At 45.6% G+C, this 23,588-nt stretch overlaps 2 protein-coding genes across 5 annotated transcripts in view; both read left to right on the forward strand.

Moving 5' to 3' along the window:
- The window catches only part of MSRA (methionine sulfoxide reductase A), a 392,996-nt gene that overhangs the window by 289,483 nt on the left and 79,925 nt on the right, over positions 1–23,588 (forward strand). For 2 of the 4 annotated variants that reach the window (XM_060102636.1, XM_060102639.1), the window contains 2 exons: positions 1,165–1,271; positions 2,269–2,457. In XM_060102636.1, coding sequence (XP_059958619.1) covers positions 1,165–1,271; positions 2,269–2,457 — 296 coding nt within the window. Of the gene's footprint in view, positions 1–1,164; positions 1,272–2,268; positions 2,458–23,588 lie in introns of those variants that run through there. The other 2 variants (XM_060102637.1, XM_060102638.1) reach the window with 1 other exon arrangement.
- On the forward strand, positions 2,507–5,104 carry LOC132492780 (WW domain-binding protein 11-like). Its single transcript, XM_060102635.1, has one exon. The coding sequence runs from the start codon at positions 2,698–2,700 to the stop codon at positions 4,618–4,620; it is 1,923 nt and encodes a 640-aa protein (XP_059958618.1). The 5' UTR covers positions 2,507–2,697; the 3' UTR covers positions 4,621–5,104.

Below are 23,588 nucleotides of genomic sequence, written 5' to 3' on the forward strand. Positions count from 1 at the left end.
GCTTATTGGAGGCATGGGCTGGTTTACTTTTATTATATAATATTAAATTAATATTTTGATGTCATTATTGGTATTGGCTCTTTAAGCCACTTAGTTCCTGGTCCCCATGTGACCTTTGTGCATTGAGGAGAGGAGGGAACTCTGAAGGTGGGAGAATGGCGTTTCTAGGAAGTCATCTACACCGGGGGCTCGAAAATATGGAACTGTTTGTTTTGGAAAGTTGCATCTTTTACTGGAGGAGTTTGGGGGCACTTGTTAAAACTGAAACTGATGCTTGAATGATGCAGTAAACGTGTGAAGTTCATTTTATGACAACATGGGGATCTATAGGGGATCTATGGCAGGCCTGTGGCTGTTTAACTTGGGGACTCTATCATTCAGTTAGAAATTGACCAGCATCTACACTTTAGCTGCTGTGACAGGGTGGAAAGTACGCTGGGCTGATTTTTTTTTTTTTTTTGCGGTACGCGGGCCTCTCACTGTTGTGGCCTCTCCCATTGCAGAGCACAGGCTCCGGACGCGCAGGCTCAGCGGCCATGGCTCACGGGCCCAGCCGCTCCGCCTGGACCGGGGCATGAACCCGTGTCCCCTGCATCAGCAGGCGGACTCTCAACCACTGTGCCACCAGGGAAGCCCCTGGGCTGATTTTAAGTGCTAGATTTTTCTTTGATTAGGTGCGTGACCTTAGGCAAACTCTTTAAACTTGCTGAGCATCAGTCACTTTGTCATTTATTAGGCATCTCCTGTGTGCAAAGCACTAGGCCAGGCACTTCCACGTATATTATTCCATTTCCTTATCTGCCAGTGGAGGGACGGTAACACCTGCCACACAGAATGTCTCATTAGGATCCAAGGAAACAGCGTGTATCACAGTGCTTTGCAAGCAATACACGGTTATGACTTAAATATCTGCATAGAAAAATGCATATTTGTAGAGCATCTACTGTGATGCAAGGCCTGTGATAAATTTACCTTAAGTTCAAAGATACTTGTTACGATTAAAATAGGCACAGCAAAACAGGTACGTTGCATGCTTGTCTAAGGAGAGTGGTGTCAGGATGCAGTTAAAACAAGTACTTAGCAGGACACGAGTCATGGAGCCTGTGTGGCACTGGCCTTGTTGCCCAGGCCACCCCGGTAATCCTCTGCTTTCTGCTTTCCCAGGCTTGCGCCAAGGCAACGACCACGGCTCTCAGTACCGCTCTGCCATCTACCCGACCTCTGCTGAGCACATGGAGGCATCCCTGAGGTCCAAAGACGACTACCAGAAGGTAGGGTCCCCTCTCCCTCCCGGACCCCACCTGTGGAGGCAGAGTCTGGTTCTTGGCCCCTGGCACTGTGTTCTGTTTTCACATGTTCTGGAAATTTCTGTCAGCCTGTTGGAACTGAGCCTTTCTGCTCCATAGAAGAATAGGCCCTTACGCCGTTTCTCTTTAAAGTCAACTCCTCCAGGTGAATTTACAGCTTAGCATATAATCTGTCTCTCTCTCTGAGTCTCCCTCTTTTTTTTTCTCTGCCTGTCTTAATCCGCTCCGGCTGCCATAACAAAGTACTACAGACGGAGCGGCGGGGCAGGGAGGCTTAAACAACAGAAATCTATTGTCTCACAGTTCAGGAGGGAGTCTAAAATCACGGTGTTGGCAGGGCTGGATCCTTTGGAGGCTGGGAGGGCGGGATCTGCTCCAGGCCTCTCTCCTGGGCTTGTAGACGGCCGTCTTCTCCCTGTGCCTTCATGTCATCTCCCCTCTATGTGTGCATGTTTCTGTGTCCAGATGAACACCTTTATGACAACTCCGGTCATATTAGATTAGAGCCTTACCTAATGACCATGTTTAACTTGATTATCTCTGTTAAAGACCCTATCTCTGGGAGGGAGGGAGACGCAAGAGGGAGGAGACGTGGGGATATATGTATATGTATAGCTGATTCACTTTGTTATACAGCGGAAACTAACACACCATTGTAAAGCAATTATACTCCAATAAAGATGTTAAAAAAAAAAAAAAAGACCCTATCTCCAGATAAGTTCACATTCTGAGTTCCTGGTAGTTGGAATTCCAGCATCTTCTTGGGGACACAGAATTCAACCCATAGTGCTCTCTCTCTCTTGCTTGTAACAGTAGATTGAATTATAATAAAAATACTTCTCAGAAATATAGACATTACCTCATGAAATAATTATTTTTCACCATTAACTTGTATTATATTTTAAAAATCTCCTCTGATAGAGATTTAGTTCTTTTTTTTTTTTTTTTTTGTGGTACGCAGGCCTCTCACTGTGTGGCCTCTTCCGTTGCGGAGCACAGGCTCTGGACGCGCAGGCTCAGCGGCCATGGCTCACGGGCCCAGCCACTCTGCGGCATGTGGGATCCTCCCAGACCGTGGCACGAACCCGCGTCCCCTGCATCGGCAGGCGGACTCCCAACCACTGCACCATCAGGGAAGCCCGAGATTTAGTTCTTTTAAAAATAACTTGAGAGGAAGTGACGTAAGGATGGCGGAGGGGCGCGAGGTTTCAAGATGGCGGCTGGTGGGGGGCTGACTGAGAGGCAGAGGTGAAGGGCCCTACGAAGTCAAAGAGGCCGAAAATCGTCCCCTCCCCGCTTCTCACAGCCCCAGGAGCCCAGCAGAAGTGTTTTTAGGTTTAGTTTTTGTTTTGTTTTTTAAACAAGCAAGTAAACCACACAAATTGTCAACATGGGACGGAGATCTACATCATCCACCAAGAGTGGAAAATTTATGAACCCCACAGACCAAGCCAGAAAAGAAGCTCGGAAGAGAGAATTAAAGAAGAACAAAAAACAGCGCATGATGGTACGAGCTGCAGTTTTAAAGATGAAGGATCCCAAACAAATTATCCGGGACATGGAAAAATTGGATGAAATGGAGTTTAACCCAGTGCAACAGCCACAGTTAAATGAGAAAGTGCTGAAAGACAAGCGTAAAAAGCTACGTGAAACCTTTGAACGTATTTTACGACTCTATGAGAAAGAGAATCCAGATATTTACAAAGAATTGAGAAAGCTAGAAGTAGAATATGAACAGAAGAGGGCTCAACTTAGCCAATATTTTGATGCTGTCAAGAATGCACAGCATGTGGAGGTGGAGAGCATTCCTTTGCCAGATATGCCGCACGCTCCTTCCAACATCCTGATCCAGGACATTCCACTTCCTGGCGCCCAGCCGCCCTCCATCCTTAAGAAGACCTCAGCCTATGGACCTCCAACTCGGGCAGTTTCTATACTTCCTCTTCTTGGACATGGCGTTCCACGTTTGCCCCCTGGCAGGAAACCTCCTGGTCCTCCCCCTGGTCCACCTCCTCCTCAAGTCTTGCAAATATATGGCCGTAAAGTGGGATTTGCCCTAGATCTTCCGCCTCGTAGGCGAGATGAAGACATGCTGTATAGTCCCGAACTTGCTCAACGGGGTCATGATGATGATGTTTCCAGCACCAGTGAAGATGACGGCTATCCTGAAGACATGGATCAAGATAAGCATGACGACAGTACTGATGACAGCGACACTGACAGATCAGATGGAGAAAGTGAAGGGGATGAATTTTTGCACCGTGATGATAATGAGAGAGAAAACAATGAAGAAAAGAAGTCAGGTCTGAGTGTGCGATTTGCAGATATGCCTGGGAAATCAAGGAAGAAGAAGAAGAAGAGCATGAAGGAGCTGACTCCTCTTCAAGCCATGATGCTTCGAATGGCAGGTCAGGAAATCCCTGAGGAGGGACGAGAAGTAGAGGAATTTTCAGAAGATGATGATGAAGATTCTGATGATTCTGAAGCAGAAAAGCAGTCACAAAAACAGCATAAGGAGGAATCTCTTTCTGATGGCACATCTGCTTCTTCACAGCAGCAGGCTCCTCCACAGTCTGTTCCTCCTTCTCAGATACAAGCACCTCCCATGCCAGGACCACCTCCTCTTGGACCACCACCTGCTCCACCTTTACGGCCACCTGGACCACCTACAGGCCTTCCTCCTGGACCACCTCCAGGAGCTCCTCCATTCCTGAGACCACCCGGAATGCCAGGGCTCCGAGGGCCTTTACCCCGACTTTTACCTCCAGGACCACCACCAGGTCGACCCCCTGGCCCTCCGCCCGGTCCACCTCCAGGTCTGCCTCCTGGCCCTCCTCCTCGGGGACCCCCACCCAGGCTACCTCCCCCTGCACCTCCAGGTATCCCTCCACCTCGTCCTGGCATGATGCGCCCACCTTTGGTGCCTCCACTTGGACCTGCCCCACCTGGGCTTTTCCCACCAGCTCCTTTGCTGAACCCGGGGGTTTTAAGTGCTCCACCCAACTTGATTCAGCGACCCAAGGCAGATGATACAAGCGCAGCCACCATTGAGAAGAAAGCCACAGCAACCATCAGTGCCAAGCCACAGATCACTAATCCCAAGGCAGAGATTACTCGATTTGTGCCCACCGCACTGAGGGTACGTCGGGAGAATAAAGGGGCTACTGCCACTCCCCAGAGAAAGTCAGAGGATGATTCTGCTGTGCCTCTTGCCAAAGCAGCCCCCAAATCCGGTCCATCTGTTCCCGTCTCAGTACAAACTAAGGATGATGTTTATGAAGCGTTCATGAAAGAGATGGAAGGGCTGCTGTGACAGCTTTTGATGCTAGAACAGGCTTCTTTTCACATCAGTGGTTCATGGAGAGAGAGGCCCTTATTCAGCTTAGGTGAAAGAGCCACTTTCACTGTCAGGGTATTTTTAATTTCAGTTCAAGGAATATCCTAAAGTTTAGCTTTGTTCAGAATTTACTGCATATAAAAGAGGGTATTTCATTCAAAATAGATTGGTTATTGAAGCAGTGCTGCTAACATCCATCCCCTTTCATACCACCATTTTCATCCCACTTCTTGCCCTACTCCAGTTCCTTGGAAACTTGTCATCAAGGGGATCTTTGTTACTTATTTGTTTTGATTCTCTTCTTGTGTGCTCTGGGCACTGGAGCAGAGATTTCTAAAAAACCAGTTTCACCCCATCTTGCCTTTCATGTTTGAGTTATTTTAAATATTTTCTTGTAAATATTTTGTAATATTGTAGTGAAATGGATCACAATGTCATTTCCTAATACAAACCAAGATATGTGGGAAGAAAATGTACAATTCTTTGATTAAAATTATTTCCCACTGACCTAAACTTTAAGTGTTTCATGGAATAAATAAATAAATGTCCTACACCAAAAAAAAAAAATAATAACTTGAGTTGCTTTAAATTTTAGAACTTTGTGATAATGTTTAAGTTTTAATTATCTTTATATTATATAGAATTGGATCCACATTTAACAGTAGAGCCAGGAACTATGGTAATGCTGATCTATTTTAGCATTATGTAAAAAGTCTGCTACACAGCCATTCTCAGGAATGTGTGGGTTCTCCACCTATCCCTGTGGTGGCAGAGGTGGCAGTGAGGAGGGGGCAGGAACAAGAGTACATCTATTGAGAAAAAGGAGCAGGACATGCAACTCACAGTCAGTTCCACTCCGAAAAGCAGACAGGGCTAACGGAGATGCTGATAGGACCCCATTTATTCCTTAGCACGTCCCCTCCCTCCCTCCAAGACTGTGAAGGCTGCTTGGATGATAATAGTAGGCAGCCTCGAGGATGGCCCTCAGTGGTTGTTGCCCACATGGAATCCCCTATCCCTGAGTGTGGGCTGGATTCAGTGACTCCCTCCGAATGAATGACAGAAGCAATGGGATGTTACCTTTGAGATGAGTTCATTACGAGATTGTGGCTTCCATCCTGGGGGCCCTTTCTGTCTCACTGCCTCTTGGATCACTTGCCCTGGGGGAAGCCAGCTGCCGTGTTGTGGGGCATCCCTGTATAAAGGCACACGTGGCAAAGGGACCAAGGCCTCCAAGAGCCACATGCCTGAGCTTGGAAGCCCCTCAACCCCAGTCCAGCCTTCAGTTGAGACTGCAGCCCCAGTTTGATAATTTGGCTGCAGCCTTACATTGGACCTCAAGCCAGAGGCACCCAGCTGCACCGTGCTGCAGAAGCTGCAAGAAAATAAACGTTTTGAACTCATTTGAGCCTGTTTACATTTCCATTCTAAAAAGCTTTGAAGTATAAATTATCCTTTCTCAGATCTCTTTTTATGATGACTTTTCTTTAATTTAAGTTTTTTTAATCAAAAAAATGTTTCCATTATAGTTTATCACAAGATATTGAATACAGTTCCCTGTGCTGTATAATAGGACCTTGTTGTTTATCCATCCTATATATAATAGTTTGCATCTGCTAGTCCCCAACTCCCAATCCATCCTTCCCCCACCCCCCATCTCCCTTGGCAACCACAAGCCTGTTCTCTATGTCTGTGAGTCTGTATCTATTTCATAGGTAAATTCATTTGTGTTATATTTGAGATTCCACATATAACTGATATCATAAGGTATTTGTCTTTCTCTTTCTGCCTTACTTTGCTTAGTATGATAATCTCTAGGTCCATCCATGTAGCTGCAAATGACATTATTTCATTCTTTTCTTATGGCTGAGGAGTATTCCATTGTATATGTGTACCACATCTTCTTTATCCATTCCTCTGTCAATGGACGTTTAGGTTGTTTCCAGGTCTTGGCTATTGTAAATAGTGCTGCTGTGAACATGGGGGTGCATCTATGTGATGACTTTTCTTCCTCTTTTTCTTTTAATTTTATTTATTTTTCTTATGCAGCAGGATATTAGTTATCACTTTTATACATATTAGTGTATATATGTCAATCCCAATCTCCCAATTCATCCCACCACCACCCCTCCCCCATGATGACTTTTCTGATAATGGTAGGCTTACCTGGGCATGGCACTTCAGCTTGTGACCTCCAGCCTTGAATTGCCTCCACTGGTATGTCAGCTGCATACGTTTTTATCAGATGCCTGACACTTAGAAAGCCACGTATCATATTTACCTCAGGCAGACACATAAGGATGAGAGACCTCTGTCCCAGGACTCTAGTCCAGAAGTGATGGGAGCTTTGTCTAGGATGGTGGAAGTATGAATGGAATGAAGGGATGTTTAGGAAGGGGAACTAATAGAACTTGGGCCTGGATTGGAAGTGGAGACTAGATGAGGGGGAGGAGTCCAGGGTGACTTAGGTTTCTGGCTAGTGACGTTTTGCATGAAGGTCTGGCGGAGCAGAGGCAGATTTGTGGGGAGGGTGAGTTCAGTGTGGAAGGGTGGCGTTTAAGGTACCCCTGATACATGTATCCGCGTGGCTATTAGGAGGAGACGTGGGCTGTTCCCACCTGGCAGCGAGGGTTGTTGTGACTATTAACTGGGTTAATGCTTGTAAAGCACAGGGCGTAGCACGTAGTAAGTGCTCAACAAACGGTAGCCCTTCTTACTGTTGGGATTATCAACTTATATTTGGTAAATGAAGCCTTAGTTGCTGATACGATCACTTAGAAAAGTGATAAGTGATGAGAAGAGGAAGCTTAGGACCTGAGGAACACCAGCATTGGAGAGATGGGTAGGGAAGTGCCGTCACCAGACAAGATGCTGTGGCAGGCAGGCTCCATAGAGAATTGGCCCCATGCAAAACCTGAAAAGTTAGTTCTATTTGATTTGATCTCTTGATATTTCATTATAAAGGCTGTGTTAGTAAGTAATACTAAAAGTTCCATATGATTAATGCTATATATTGATTTCCTAATGTAATGATTTATAATCTCTTAAGGTACAAACAGTAATACTTAGAGACTCTGGAAGGATATTAATCTCCCTGCAGAATATCTCAAAATGAGTTGATATTCTGGTGTTCACAATGAAAATTTTAAGTTCACAAGGTCAGTGCCTTCCACGCGATGATGAAGAGGCTAACTTACACCTAATTTTCTGGTTTCTACCCCAATATAGTTTCTTATCCTGAGCTTTGAGTGGAACCCACATTGGTCTTAGATAACAGATACAGATATGAAGTAAAATTTAGATATTAAATATTATTTGTTTTAATAATTTCTCCATTATTTTTGTAGATTTGGGGAATGTTAATCTTATATTCTAGACAGTTGTTCTAACCTAGTGCTTTTGGGGTGTTCTGTACTTAAGCATATGGGAATTAAATACATTCCTACGTGTACATAGTTTTTGCTTGACTTTTAAAAGTAGGGTCTATTTTTAAAATAAAGATTGGGGCCTTCTTGTGCCCCCAGCATCCAGATATCCATTGCTGTTAACATAATCACATAGAACTGCTTTATCACCAACTCAGAACAAATACTGTCACGACTCTTTTATACATAAATAAAAACTGGCCCTGGATTCCACTGATAGGTGAGTAGAAAGTCCAGTATTTCCCTCCTGGCAAATTGACTAAAACCCATAGTCTTGACTCTAGACCAGAGCCTCCGTACAGCTCTCTACCCAATGGCGGTGGTCTCTCCTGCAGCGTCGGCAGGAGCCACTAGCCACATAGGGGTCTTGAGCACTTGAAATGTGGCTCATGCAACTGAAGAACTGAACGTTTTATTTTCTTTTAACTAATTTAATTGTGTATTTACATAGCCACATGAGGCCAGCGGCAGCCTGATTCGACAGCACCGCAGTATAAGGGGTGGGGCGGTGTGTGTGTTGCAGGGGGCGGGGCGTCAGTCTGGCTCCCGGGCTGGCAGACCCAGGGTTACAAGCCCTCTGCTCCTGCGCTGGCGCATCGTGAGACCTCGGGAACTGCTCTCCTCTCCTCTCCTCTCGCGAGAGCTCAGGAACTGCTCTCCTCTCCTCTCCTCTTGCGAGAGCTCAGGAACTGCTCTCTCCTCTCTTCTCCTCTCTGGAGAGGCACAGCATGAGGGTCAAGTGCTCTTCCTCCAGCCACCGCTGGACAGAGCTGAGGACTGAGAGCCATGGCCCTGGGGACCCGTGGCTGAGCTCTGTCTAGTGCAGAGATCTCTTCCTTTCCTGACGCAGCCAGTGCCCAGGGGCCCCACCCGGAAGCTCTGGGTCAGGATTTATCCTTCTGTCCCACGTTGAGCAGTGAGAACTACTGTCCTTTTCCCCCTTTTCCTATTTGTGCCATGAGGGGTCAAGCCATTTTCCTTCTCAGGAACCAAAGAACAAGGTGTCTCATGGTGTCACCTACCTTGTTGAGCACTGGCACACAGGTGGCCACTGTGATTTTTGTCTTAGTCTGGGTCCTGTAGAAAGGAGAGCCCGTGAAAAAGGTTTATATGTGAGGACTTTACTGGGTGTCACGGAGCAGGACTGAGGGGCAGGGGAGTGGAAGAGAAGCGGAAGGAGAACCAATGTAAGTTGGCCCCTGCTGTCGGTGATGGGGTGTCTGGTCCTTATGAAATGACGGGTCCTTCCGGGGGAAGAAGGGAAGGATCTGTCTGCTGGATGCCACCCGCCATGGGTTCACTCCGCACTTCTGGGCTGCACACCTGTGGGCTCAGGATACTGTGTCCCCGGGGCAGGAGGCAAGAGGCACATGGCATGGGTGTGAGGTGAGACACTGCATGAGGCTACGCAGAGTCCATGCAGAGCTGGCCACTGCAGCAGGGACTGCAGGAGAGAAAGGTGAGGCTGAGGGGATCTGAGCTGATGCACGAGAGGTGGCTGATGCAACGATGTACAAAGGGTCCTTCACCCACCCCTGCCCGGTCCACGCCAGCCAAGTGACTACATTGTCTCAAGGATAATTTACTATGATTTAGTGACTTTCCGGCTCCTCTGTTAGAGCAGAGAATGAAAAACACGAGTCTAATTTTAGCAGGCAGGCATCCTGCTACAATCGTAGAATTACATAATATGCAGTTACATATGTATATAGTTGATATATCTATATGTACATATAATAATGACATTGATGATAATAGAACAGCAATAGTACTGAGTACTTGCTACATGCTAATTACTGTTTTAAGTACTTTATACAAATGGAGCCATTTCTATATCTCTGACTATATGTATCAGTATACATACATAGATATAATGGATATGTTTAGATATAGGTATGAATATATCTCTCTGTAGCTTTATGTAAAATTATATGCATTCATGTATATCTTGTTTCTAGTTTTGAAGCTTGTATCAGTTTCTAATTGTCCATGCAATTGGTATAATTGATAAATACACACCAAAAGAAGAAAAATAAATCAGCAATTCTCAGTGCTGGTGAGAGGCAGTGTGATTAGCTTTTACACCATAAAGAAGTTGATCTGTGTTTTTACATTTGCCTTAAAGCGTAACGTGGTTTTTACTAGGTCGCTCACTAAGTAGGGAAAGAGTCTCAGATATCACAAGTTGCCTTCACAGGTGAGTGAAGGAGAGGAAGAGGTTGGGAGGTGACACCTGGAATTGGCTTCCTGGGTTTTCTCTCCAGGATAACCTTGAACAGATTCCTGAAGCAACAGGGGTCTTTAATCTGGGAGAGTCATTCTTAACAGTACTGGATGAGGGTCTAGGACTCCGTAATCCACCTCATTACAAACATTCGGGTTAAACCTCGGGGAGGTTCTGCAGATGGCTTTCCATCATTTTATATGTACTGTTTTCTCTGGTAAGAGTTGGCATTTCCGGCCCTGTCACCCCATCCTGGGGATTCATCTTATTTGAGCCCTGGCGGGACCCCTCTGTACTAACTATAACAATGACTGAAGTTACTGATTTAATAGTCTTCACTGGTTTGCCCCCAGTGACCCCCTAGTAACCAGCTTCTTCAGCAACTTCTTTATGCCACGTGAAGTTGAGAGTGACAGTGTTACTTACCACAGAACAGCCATTTGAACATAAAATTAGCTGATTTTATCACAGGGACCAATTGTTGAGCTAATTAGATGTGCAGTACTGCTGATGAGCCAGAAACCCAAAGTGATTTTCCATCTAAGCTGTGGTTTTCTGCAGAGTTGGCTGGGCTGTAGATACCAGGCTCACCAACAACCCTAGGAAAGGAAGAAAGGCTGAAGAAATATGCTAATTTCCATTCAGATTAGAGGAGGCTAGAGAATCTTACAGAGGAGGATCAGAGTGAAACTTCAACTTCACGCTGGGTTCCTTGACCTTGAAAGGGTGGGATTCTGTTCACAGAATCTGACCGCTGCTTCACATCTTTGGTGAGCTGCAGCCTTTGCACAAAATGTGCAAAGTCTTCTTGCCTTTGGACAGAGACTTCGTAATCTTTTGTTAACAGCATTTTCATATTTTTTCCTCAGAGTTTCACGGTGGAATTCTTTGCTTATGGTATTAATTGGAGGAGACAATTGGATGTATTATTAATTGTTTTTGGATCATGAGATGTAGACAGTTTACCTCTCAAGTGAACCTATGATGACATTTTCTAATATTCTAAATTGAATAGTGGCCTGTGGCAGGGAGGGGGGTTGTTCACTTGTGATCTTTATGTCCTGAAAATTTGACTCTTCCTCATTTAGGAATTAAATCTTTTGATCACCAATAGATTATGTTACCTGAAATTTGATAGAGAATTAATAAATCTAAAGGTTGTTCTGGCCACATGGCCTACTTCCTTCCCAACTCCTCAAAGCTTCATGAACAGTAAGCACAAGCTTTCCTCTGGATAACCTCTTTGGGTGAATGTTAAATTACCCACCATGTGTCAAATATAAAACAGTGCCCTAACATCTGTCTCTGTCTCTCAGCATCCCACCTATCCATCCATCCATCCATCCATCCATCCATCCATCCATCCATCCATATCTTCAGCATAGCTGTAGTCTCCATTTGCCATATTTTATCTTAAATTTCAATTATCTTGCAATCTGTCACTGTACTCTATACAGTGTCATTTAAAAAAAAAAAAGTACCCATGGGCTTCCCTGGTGACGCAGTGGTTGAGAGTCCGCCTGCCGATTCAGGGGACACGGGTTCATGCCCCGGTCCAGGAAGATCCCACATGCCACGGAGCGGCTGGGCCCATGAGCCATGGCCGCTGAGCCTGTGCATCCGGAGCCTGTGCTCCGCAACGGGAGAGGCCACAACAGTGAGAGGCCTGCATACTGCAAAAAAAAAAAAAAAAGCACCCAAGTGCAAGATAAAAGACAATATGCAATGATTGGATTACAGCAAGTATTTTTTAGAATTGCTTCAGCTTTGATTATTTACTTTGATTAGTGGCTGCCGACATTCCATGGCATTCGCCATATCCTTTCAGTCTCTGTCTAGGTGGCCACGTTGCCTCCTTCCCTTCTATGTGTCTAATCTCCCTCTGCCTCTCTCTTACAAGGACCCATGTGATTACATTTAGGGCCCACTGGATAATCCAAGATAATCTCCCCATCTCAAGACCCTTAATTTAATCACAGCCACATAAAGTAACGTTCACATGTTCCAGGGATTAGGGCACCAGGGGGCACCATTATTCAGCCTACTACAGTCTGCGGATCTGGTTTCCATCCTACCACTCTCACATGTCCAGCCTCAAATGGGGGCTGAAATGGGGAGCTCGTCTTTGGCTGCTCACCCAGTGGGTGCCCATCTGGCTTCCTCTGGACTCCAGGGACATCCACAGAACACGCTCAGTATCCCAGAGAGGACAGGGCTTGCTCTCCTCTCTCTTGGGGTCTGTATCTAGTTTTGAAGGGAGGTACAAATTTTCATAAGCTTATCCCCCTTTCGAACATCTCTACCTTCAAAAAAGGTCCACCTTCATCCCCATCCTGCTTACCAAAATAAAGTAGCATACTAAAAATAACAATAGGAAAAAACCCCTAAGAGCTAGATTTGGGGGAGAAAAGTATGCATGTGAGTGAGTAATCAAAATAATGTTTGAATGGCTGGGGAGGGTGTTCTGGTACTCTCCTAGTGACTTACTACCGGTGGATCCCTGACTTCCACTTCCGGTCTTCATTTTTAAATTACCTGAGTGTGGATAGCAAAATTTCCTCATAGGCTTGTTATAAGAATTAAATAATATTTTCTATATGTAAAATACCTCTTGTTATGGACTGAAAATATATATATATACACCTACTATAGCTAGCCTGTAGTAGCCACCCAATCAATATGCATTCATCGAAGCTGAGCCCCTTCAGTCTTCCAATCAAGAAAGTAGTTCTAGGGGGCTTCCCTGGTGGCGCAGTGGTTGAGAGTCTGCCTGCCGATGCAGGGGACACGGGTTCGTGCCCTGGTCCGGGAAGATCCCACATGCCGTGGAGCGGCTGGGCCCGTGAGCCATGGCCGCTGAGCCTGCGCGTCTGGAGCTTGTGATCCGCAACGGGAGAGGCCACAACAGTGAGAGGCCCGCATACCGCAAAAAAAAAAAAAAAAAAAAGAAAGTAGTTCTAATTATGCCAACTCAATTGAGAGGAATTAAATATAATTAATAAATATCCAGTTATGCTATAATCATCATAATATACCTGGACCTGATAATTCCCTGCCAGGAGGTTTGTGTTTCCTTGTAAGCATCTGTAGGCTGAAAATTTGAAAATTGGTCCTTCCTTCCTTACCTTCCCCCCATCTTCCTCAGTAAATTAATACATTAATTACCTTATCAAATATTAATTGTGTACTGATGAGTTGCCAGACTCTCATTATTGTTGTTTCAGACACAGCTATCTGAAGAAGGATCTCATGAAGTTTCTTGCAATACACTGTGCTACACATGGTCACAAAAGCCCATGTGTCACAAATGCTCTTTCCTGTAGACCATTTGCTGGGAACTCTCCTGACATTAAGTGGGCTGTTTGGGGGCTCCTGGTCATCCTTGTTTCCCCCAAGACCTGGTTCTGTGCTTGGCACCTGGCAGATTGTCAGCAAATATTTGTTGACCCGAACGAAAAAGATGTAGCAGAATTAAGAAACCCACTGTTACCCCTTGTTACAGACTGAATATTTGTGTCCTCCCAAAATTCATATGTTGAAGCCCTAACTCTCAGTGTGGTGGCATTAGGAGCTGGGGCCTTTGGGAGGTGTTTAGGGTTAGATGAGGTCATGAGGGTGGAGCCCCCATGGTGGGATTAGTGTCCTTGAAAGAAGAGACACCAGAACCCACTCCCTCCCTCCCTTTGTCTCTCTGTCTCTCTGTCTCTCTATCTCTGTCTCTCTCTCTGACTCTCTCTCCCCCCCACCACGAGCACACAGAGAAGAGATCACGTGAGCACACAGTGAGATGGTGGCCGTCTTTAAGTCATGGAAAGAGTCCTCACAATGAAACCTACCCTGCTGGCACCTCCCTGCCTCCAGAACTGTGAGAAATAATTGTCTTTTGTTTAAAGCCACCCAGCCTGTGGTACTTTGCTATGGCAGCCCGGGCTGACTAAGATACCAGGGAGTGGGGGGGAGAACCATAGCCGTGGGTGAGAGCACCTGGGGCCCTGCTCTGCCCTTACTGACCCTGACCTTGCACAAGTCTTTACAGCTCTACTTTCCTGTGTATAAAGTGGGGAACATAAGAACAACAAACATTTTTATAAATGTTAACAGTTTCCAGTGCTTTGTCCTGTATCATATGAGTGGGAAGCCTCACCCCACACAGGGAAGTAGTTCAGGGTCTGTCCTCCGACCTGCCTTAGGAAGAAACCGGAGCTCAGATGGAATTCATTCATGTTTCCAAGATGACCCAGGTAATACATTTAGACAGAGTTATCTGACTCTGAATTCCATATGCTTTCCTCCCACACTGGCCTGGGTAATCTGTCAAGCATTTTATGAATATCACGGTTTAATGGGGTGACTCCAGAGACAAGGCTGTTGGCAAGGACTTCATCCTGCTTTTCCAGGGGCCCTCAAATCTCAAACCATTGTGGAAATATAGGATCTGAGAACCTTCCTTTCGGTCATGAATAGAGAAAATGGCAGGATTGTTCCCGTTTCTTTGTTTACAGGGAAATGGGTAGGTTGCATTCTAAAAATATCCCTTCGCAATCTATTGTCTTCTCTGTGCTCCGATGTGAAAACCAACGACAGCACTAAAGGACTCTCACCAACACCAGAAATCATTTATTTGCATCAAAGCACCCTGAGTAGACATGGCTAAATGTCAGTTGATATTTTACGGTTTGGGGATTAACCAGCTCTTCTTCTTCTTCTTCTTTTTTTAAAAATTTGTGCTGTTGTTTAAAGCATGGAATTATGATTTTTAAATGTCCGTGGAAAAGCCCTGAATAATTCATTCACCTACTTTAGTCAAAGAGAAAAATCCCCCTTTGTCTGCCCAGCAGTAAGGCTGAAATTCCTCTTACACCCCTCTTGTAGCTTTGTGGTTGTCATTACAGGTATTATTATGAACTCTAAATAAGAACTTGTGAAATAAATGTTTTTATAATGCCCCTTTCTGGGAGGCAGGCATCTATATTTCTATGTATGCAGCCATACAGACAGATAAATCTTTTAGTTGCATCTGGGTGATTATTTTCATTTCCACTTATTACTGTGTGCTAGACTCCCCTTGTATGAGTACAGATTGCCCTTTCTTGCACTGTATTTAGAAATATCTGCATTACCCCTGGGTATTTGTTCATTAATAGGGGGTGGGGAGAGAAAAAGCTTGTAATAATGGGCTTTACATATTATTAAACTGTGTGCATTAACATTTGGGTCCGAATGAAAAAAATCTGGTTTGTGTTACTGCCCTCTGGTGGCTGTAGTGTGTTGCTGCAGTGGCAGGGAAGTGCGTCCCTGGGGTGGAGTTCTGCCTTCGGTGGCAGCGTCTAGGAGCGATGCAGACTAGGGCATTGCTGAGCCATCCGTCTTTGATTCACAGTCACTGCTTTTCATCCAAGTGCACTGCAAGCACGCTAGGATTCCACTTACTGGCCAGAATAATGATACAGGAAGGCATTCTTGTGAGGGCCAAGGAGACATTTTCATTTTAGGGGAGGTATACACACAAAATAACCCTGACCCACGTAGGGTGACATTGGAGTGAGTTCAGATTCTCCATGGGCCGCACTCCTCATCTTTGAAGGCCAGCATGGGAAAATGCAGTGGTTCCCTATGTGTGACATATGTACCACTTGCGGTACCCGAGGTGACTTCAGGGTGTATCCAGATGAGCATTTTCAATGTTAATAGTTATGTGTGAATACCTTAATATGTTTTAGGAACAGTGCAGTGAGTGTTTGAAGCCCACGATTTCCTGGGCGTTTTTGCTTAGGTGATGCCCAGGAGACGGGGCCCACACACAGCTGCTTTCTTTGCAGTGATAACAGCACTGGGTTGATGAGCCGTTGGCTGGTGGGGCAGAACCCCCGTGGAGGTGGGGGGACGACTGGGGGCAGCAGCAGCTCAGCCACCTCTCTAAGCCTGGGGTTCCTGATTTGTTAAATAGGATCATAATGGCTCCTTCTTAGGGTGCTGTAGCATTATAAGGTATGGTGTACGTGTCAGGCATCTGTCACAGAGCAGGCGCCCTCACCTCCTCACACTAGGGACACCTCTCTGAGCCTTCCTCCCTGTTCGCATCCTGCTTTGCTTGCCACATTCATCCCACCCTTCATCGGCCCCTTGTAAGAGATTCCGTGTGCTTCTCCATCTAGATTGTAGGTGGGGCCTGCCCTGTGGAGTGAGCCCATGTGGCTCTGTGCACAAAGCAGGCTCTCTCCACGTGCTTGTGGCAGGAATTAAGTGCAAAATCATTCTAAGCAACGTTTCCCGTCCTCTGATACATTCAGTACATTTCATCTATTGGATGAGGACAGGGCCTATACGTGGTCCCTCCTGTCTCCCTGATTCATGTGGTCTGATAACCGGGACCGGATTAGGTCCCTGCCCATTGGCTGCAAACGGGGAGAAAAGGTCTGCAGTGTCTAGTGCCTGCCAGCGCTAATATCGCTCTTATCTTACCAACTGATATATATAGGTTTATGGTCTGCGCCTGCGTGCACATGCTCTACTTGTTAATTTCAGCGGCAGGTAAACGGAAGGCAGTGGGAACATTTTAAATACAGTATTTCAGCTAGGATAGGATCTATCCTGGGGACAACACAAGAGCCTTTGTTGCTCAAGCAGGTAGACTTATAAGGCTTGCCCTGGTTTAGTCTATATAAAATGGCCTTAGGAGTGGTCCAATCAGAGAAATAACCAGGGCGGGAGGGGCGGGGAAGGGGAGTAGGAGCCCTTACAGTTCAGGGGCAACCGGAGTGAAACAGGGTTTGTTGTCTGCCTGTGAAATTCCCGTGGATTTTGTCTCAGCTCCGTGTGGTTCTAAGTTTCTCCAGTTGCCCTCCACAGAGCTTCCCAGCCTGTTCCTAAATGACTGCAGAACGCCCGCCTGCATGTCTGCAATGGAGGCGATGTTCATTTAAGGCTTCGAGAAATCAGAGCTTTCACGATTGCCGTGAAAGCCAGAGAGCCGCAAGCACCTCAGTAGCGGAGATGAAAGGACATGTGTGTGCATGTGTGTTTGCAACTTAAAGGACAGGGAGAAAAAGAGATGTTACCGCTTTGCACTTCCTTCAAAATATGCCTGACTCCCTCTGGTGGGACCATTTAACTCCAAATGCGTCCCTCCCATCCCCCTCGGCCCCTGCCACACGCTCCCCGCTCCCACGACATTCATCTTGGCTTCTGTGACATCTGTTCTGGGCACTGCGGAGCCGTCTTCTCGTTGCCATGGCAGCCGGTGGAGAGAGCCCGCCCATTGGCTGCTAGCGGAGAGGAGGAAAAAAGGCCCGCAGTGTCAGGGGTCGTGTGCCTAGTGCCAGCCTGCCACTGTTTTCAGTCAGCTGCTGGCTTGGCCACATTAACAGAGCACGGGGCGGCGGGCAGAGGCCCGCAGGGACCGCCCGCCACAGCTGTGGACATTGCCGGGGGAATGGGCCCCCCCCCACCGAGGTCAATGTCATTAGTTTCTCCCTCAAGTGTGAAGTGTGTGCAGGACAAAAGCAGCGCCCGTCAGAAAGAGTGGGCTGCCTTTTCCTTCCCCTTGAACGGCTCTGAGCTCTCTTTTCTTTTGTAGTGTTTGGATTGAAATCCGTAGGATGACCCTTTCTACTCCCAGCCGTCCCCATAGTGAGAGGACCTGGGCCCAAGTTAAGCCGTCAAAATAAAAGCCTCTATCAGATTCCATTTACCTTGACCATTACCCTGTCACTCTAAAACGAAAAGAGGACAGCATTCCATTTCAAAATCGGCACCCGAGCCTGATTGTTTTTAACATCATTTTCCTCTTGGAGCCACCTCTGAATTTCACGATGTGATTGGAATCAGAGCTGCGGGTTATCATAGTTCTGGCCTCAGAGCTGTAGGTCACTCGCCTCCTTACCTCATGGCCGAGTGAATCTATGCCTCCGGTGCCTGATCGCACACCTGGCCAGTCGGACAGGTAGAGAGAGGTACAGCCATGAAAGCCTCGCTGGCGGAACCCCAGCTGCCTATCTTGGGCTCCCTCCTCCGGGTGGGTTTTAGGTCCCCACCGATGAGTGGTGGGGTGTCCTGTGCATCAGCTACACCCGGGGCCTTCAGTGTCCAGGGTCCGGCACCAGTTGGGATTTGGCTGTGGATGGTGACCTTGCCCCCTGGGCCACCACTGACAGCTCCAGTCAGCATAGTTGAGGCTGGAGAAGGAACTTCCACGAATATTCTCTCATCTGCTCTGCCCATGTGTGGTCCCTGCTTCACAGGAGACTGGAGCTGGTGGTTTCCAAGGTCACACCACTTGTGACTGGGTGAGCCCGGAATGCACACTTCAGTTCTTTACTTCCAAGCTCTGTGCTTGCTTTCTGCATCTGTCACACGGCCACAGTGGGTCCCTGGATGTTTAATGCCCCTACAGATTTATATATGGGGAAGGTAGCCTATGATGAAGGCCATTCCTCCCATCTCTACTCATGCTTTGTCATGCCTGTTTTATACTTGATAAGAATGTGTCATTGGTATTTAATTTGTCGAGATCAGGGGCCAATGGCTTGAGGAATTTTTTTTGTTCCTTGTGGCAGCTGCTTGTGGTTATAACCTGACTGAAAGCACTGTATACGTGTACTTTAACTGAGCACAGTGCTCCCGGCTGATGACAAGGAGGGGATTTGTGCCAGAACCAGTGGGACAAAGTTAAAAACTATCGTCCCCTCTGCTTCCCTCTCTCACACTTATTTTGGTCCCTTATTTATTTTGGGATGGTTTGGGCTTTATCAGAATAGGAATTGTAGGGCACTTCCCTGACAGTCCAGTGGTTAGGACTCCAAGCTTCCACTGCAGGGGCCATGGGTTCGATCCCTGGTTGGGGAACTAAGATCCCGCAAGCTGCACAGCATGGCCAAAAAAACCACAGAAATGTACCACAAAATCATGATGGAGAAGGTCTGTGTTATTAACGTCTGCCTCTCTGCCATCTTTGCTCATCCCTTTTGGCCTGAATCTAGAAGTTTGAGGATTTACTCATAAATCTTTGAAAGAACTATGGAACAGAAAAAAAAAAAAAGGCATGTCACTTCCCTTTTTTTAAATATGATTATAAGAGAGCTATTGCTTCTGCAACTTGGTGTAACCGGGACTGACACAGTCGCCAGTGGTTCACATACTAGTCTTTCTATCCATGTGCTGATCAGAGCCAGGAAAGTGAACCAACGCTGGATCAGGTTGGAAATGAGGCTGAGAGTCCCCCCGAGCTTACTCTCAAATCCAGTGTCCTAGGTCACCTAGAGGCTATTAAACCTACCAGCAAACTGAGTTCTTTCCTTTCCTCTCTCTTAGACTGGATACAGCACCCACTTAGGGAAAATTAAGCAAAATTGAGAGCCTTTGCATTTCTAGAAATAGGACCTTAACAAGCATTCAAAAGAATGTGCTTTCGTGGCAAGAATGCTAGAATATTGCACATTGCAACTCAAATGATGCTTTTAGCAAAACTTGAGTGAAGTTACTTTGAGTAATATTTTGCCCCCAAAGATAGGATCAAGTGTATGGAGTAACAATAGAAGGGGGTAGATTTTGACTTACAAAACCTACAAGCAACTGTTCCTCCAATTACACTTTCCACTTACCCCCAGCTTTCACTGCTAATCCTCCAAGGACCATCCTTGATTAGTATTTATGAGGTCATAAGAAAAAATGTAGTGAGAAACAGGTTTAACAGTGAGTTTTCCAGAGAGAAAGTTAAGTAAAAGCCAGAGAGGTTCCTGGTGTCCCATTGAAATACCTGGAAAAGAAATCAGTCTAAACTCCCTGAATTGGGAAGAAATCTCCATGGCCTGTGATCACAATTTACTAGAGACACACAGGAATAAGACCGCTAGACATCATTACCCCTGCTGCCCACTCTACATCAGAAAAATGGCCAGGCTTCCTTTTTTCCCCATTTTCTTTTCTGTAAATTTAGACTCATCTATCTGGAGAAATCTCTCTAAGATATTTAGTTCAACATTATTTAGCCACAGGATGTGGCTTAATGGTTGTATAAAATGATCCTTAATTTGCTCACTGATTCTCAGAATGTATAACATAACGATGGTGAGAAACTATAGACTGGGGTTAGAGCTTGATGTTTTCTCAAGAGATTTATCAGGCATCCACTCTATACCAGGAGACTAAAATGACAGCATTTGTTTTTAATCTAAACACTAAACTCTTGACATCTTACGTTCTTTGCATGTTGTATAGAACGAACATCAGTTTCTTACTGGGCAATAAACTCAATGTACAAAATCCTCCAAATGTGGATCTAATGTTTGTTTTATTTAAGCATTCTCATTTCCTTAAGGAAAGCACCAGACCCCTTGTGCCACAAGGCTTCACTAACAAGTTTAGAAACATATTTACCAATACAAACACTTTATTACGAGTTAGCAAAGATTCAGTAGGAAAGAAAAATAATTGTGGGAGGAAAAAGAACCTGGTTTCAGGGATATCACTGTGCCAAAGACAGTTGAATGAAACTCTAATTTATTATTTTTTGTACATAATTCGCCCAAAGGGTGTTGTTTGATGTCAGGAATCCACAGAGATTAACACTCAAGCACTTGTGATAGGAAAATGGTATTCAGCAAAGTGCCCTTCTTTCTGCTAAATCAGTTTGTAAAGTGGTCCTAAAAAATGCACACATTCTTTGTTATGACAGCATGGCTTTGTGTTTCTTTCGGGTTTTTTTTTCATTTTGGGGGCACTCTTTATATTAACCCATTTATTTAATCTTCTTAATAATTCTATAAGGAGAGAACTGTTAGTATCTCCATTTTGAAGATATGGAAAATGAGGCACAGAGAGGTTAAGCAACCTTCCCAAGGTCAGACAGCTAACAGGTAACAGTGCCACCCAACCTGGCTTAAAAGTCTATATGGCTTTGTGTTTCTGATGCAAGACTAATAGGACGTAAAAGTAGAGGTAAATTAGGAGCCTAGGAAATCAGGGGCTGGGCTCTGATGAAAGGTAAATGAACGGTAGGGATATTCAAAGAGCAGCGGAAGAAAAAGTGTCCTTAGGTAGGAGGTAAAGGCCAGTAGGATGTGTTGAGGGATCAGGTGGGACCAAGAAAGAAAATCCAGGCCATTGTGTGCACACTGTGGAAAAGGAACCTAGGAACATAGACCTGGATAGAGAAATAGAGCAGAAAGTGAAAGGTGGGCCAGAATCAGTGTTTTCCAGTAGAAAGAAAAATGACGTATTTTAGGATTGAGAGAACACTGGAAAGATCACACAGACCAAAAAATGTCTATCTGAGCAGACTCCTCAGTGCCCAGCCCTGTCCGTGTCAGTGCCATGAGGTTGTTGAACTAGATTTTGGTGACTGAAAAGAATTTGTGTCCCAATCCTATTTACTGTGGAAAAACTGTGAGCCATCACATTGGGAATTATTAAACCTACTTTACAGAGTTGTGAGGATTATATACAATCACATTTCAATTCAATTCCCAAGTATTTACCAAGTACCTGCATGTTGCAGGGGAAGGACGTGATGGAAATCCATAAAAATCAAACTCTAAAAGCATGTATGTGAGAAGAATACATGTGTGTGTATAACTGAATCACTTTGCTGTACAGCTGAAACACTGTGAATCAACTGTACTTCAATTAAAAAATAAATAAATAAAATCTAAAAGCACATCTGCCTGACAGCTCAGAGCTTGGAAGAGCATTCTGCATCAGCCTGGCTGCATTTATTGGCTGAGTCTCCAGTTAGCTTCAGGTAGAGAGCAAGGCTCATGATGTAATAAAAATACTAATTTTTCCAGGAAAAAAAAGACAGAGAAGAAAGCCAGCTAGTAGTGCTGGTGTGGAAAAGGCTTTCAAATGTGAAATTACTTATCCAACTAATGATATAGCTGTTTAAAAGCCAAACTAGAAGTTGACTGTTTGTAGAGCTCTATGAATTCTGCAGTCCCACCCAGACCTACTGAATTAGAATCTTCAGGGGTGGAGCCAAGATTTGTGAAGTTTTTAAAACCCCCCAAGTGATTTTGATGTGCAGCTAGGTTTGGGAAGCTCAGTGTAGTGGATGAGTCCTTAGTCTTGGGCGTCCTTAGTCCTTAGTTCTCTGACTTTGGACTTAGTCTTGGGTGTTTGAGCCTGGAGGACTCACTGAACCAGTCAGCTTCAATTTCCTAATCTACAAAATGGATCTAACCATGTGTACCTGGGAAGTTTTATCGTATAGAATAAATGAGCCGTCATGTACCAAGCCCCTGGTCTGCAGGAGGGCTTGATCAGTTGTAATCGTCTTCTCTCCTCTGGGGGCATCCCGGCATCTTGTCCTCAGTGTACACTGAAATCTTGAGTTACGTCAGCAATTGGCATTAGAGGCAAACAATGTGCTCAAGAGATTCGACCCTGAACACTCACGTGTTGATGAGGAAGGGCTGGGCCAAGACAGTCGCTGACTGGGGTATGTTGATAACTCATTTTCCACCATTGCATTTCCCCCCTGATGTAAGCTACTCACTCCCCACCGCCCCGGGTGCCCTCCATCCCACGAGGTGCCCCTCACACAGCTTTCTGTCCCACTCTCCTCCTGTGCCGTGTGAGCTGGCTGGATCTGCTCAGCTCAAGGAATTAAAAATGGCTTGTTAGTAACCAGCTGCACCAGAGCAAACAGCTCTTTTTGTTCTTGAGTTCTGTCCTCTAGTGTTTGAGATTTTAGGCGATTTCGTTTCCACTGTTCTTACAGGCATGACCTTGAGCCGCGATTCTCAGACTTTTTGGCCTCAGGACCTCTTTAAACTCTTAAAAATTATTGAAGGCCCCCACGAACTTCTGTTTTGAGGGTTGTGTCTATTGATATCTACCATATGAGAAATGAACACTAAGGTTTTGAAAACACGAGCATACATTCCATTAGCCATCAGCATAATGATGTCATCACGCTTCATGTAGCTTCTGGAAAATTCCGCCTCCACTTGTGAGAAAATGGGAGTGAAAGAAGGAAATATATCTTAGTGTTATCATGAAATAGTATTTGGCCTTGTGGACCCTGGAAAAAATCTTGGGGTCAGGAGGTGCTCAGGGGTCCCTTGGCCACCCTGAACTGTTGATGGTGAGTCCTCAGGGTACATCGTGTATCAGAGAAGCACAGAAATGAAAGCAGAGGACACTGAACCACTCACCGATACAGCTGGGAAGGTGGCTTCAGGAAGGCCTCAGAGCCCCGTTGCCAAACTGAGCTTATGACGTAGAGCTTCAACCATTGGGCTTGCCCTGTGTCTCAGGTGAGTGGCTTAGGGCACAGGCTCCAGTGAAAGATGGCTGGG

The sequence above is a fragment of the Mesoplodon densirostris genome, chromosome 6 (genome assembly GCF_025265405.1).
Source record: "Mesoplodon densirostris isolate mMesDen1 chromosome 6, mMesDen1 primary haplotype, whole genome shotgun sequence".
In the NCBI taxonomy this organism is placed as follows: domain Eukaryota; kingdom Metazoa; phylum Chordata; class Mammalia; order Artiodactyla; family Ziphiidae; genus Mesoplodon; species Mesoplodon densirostris.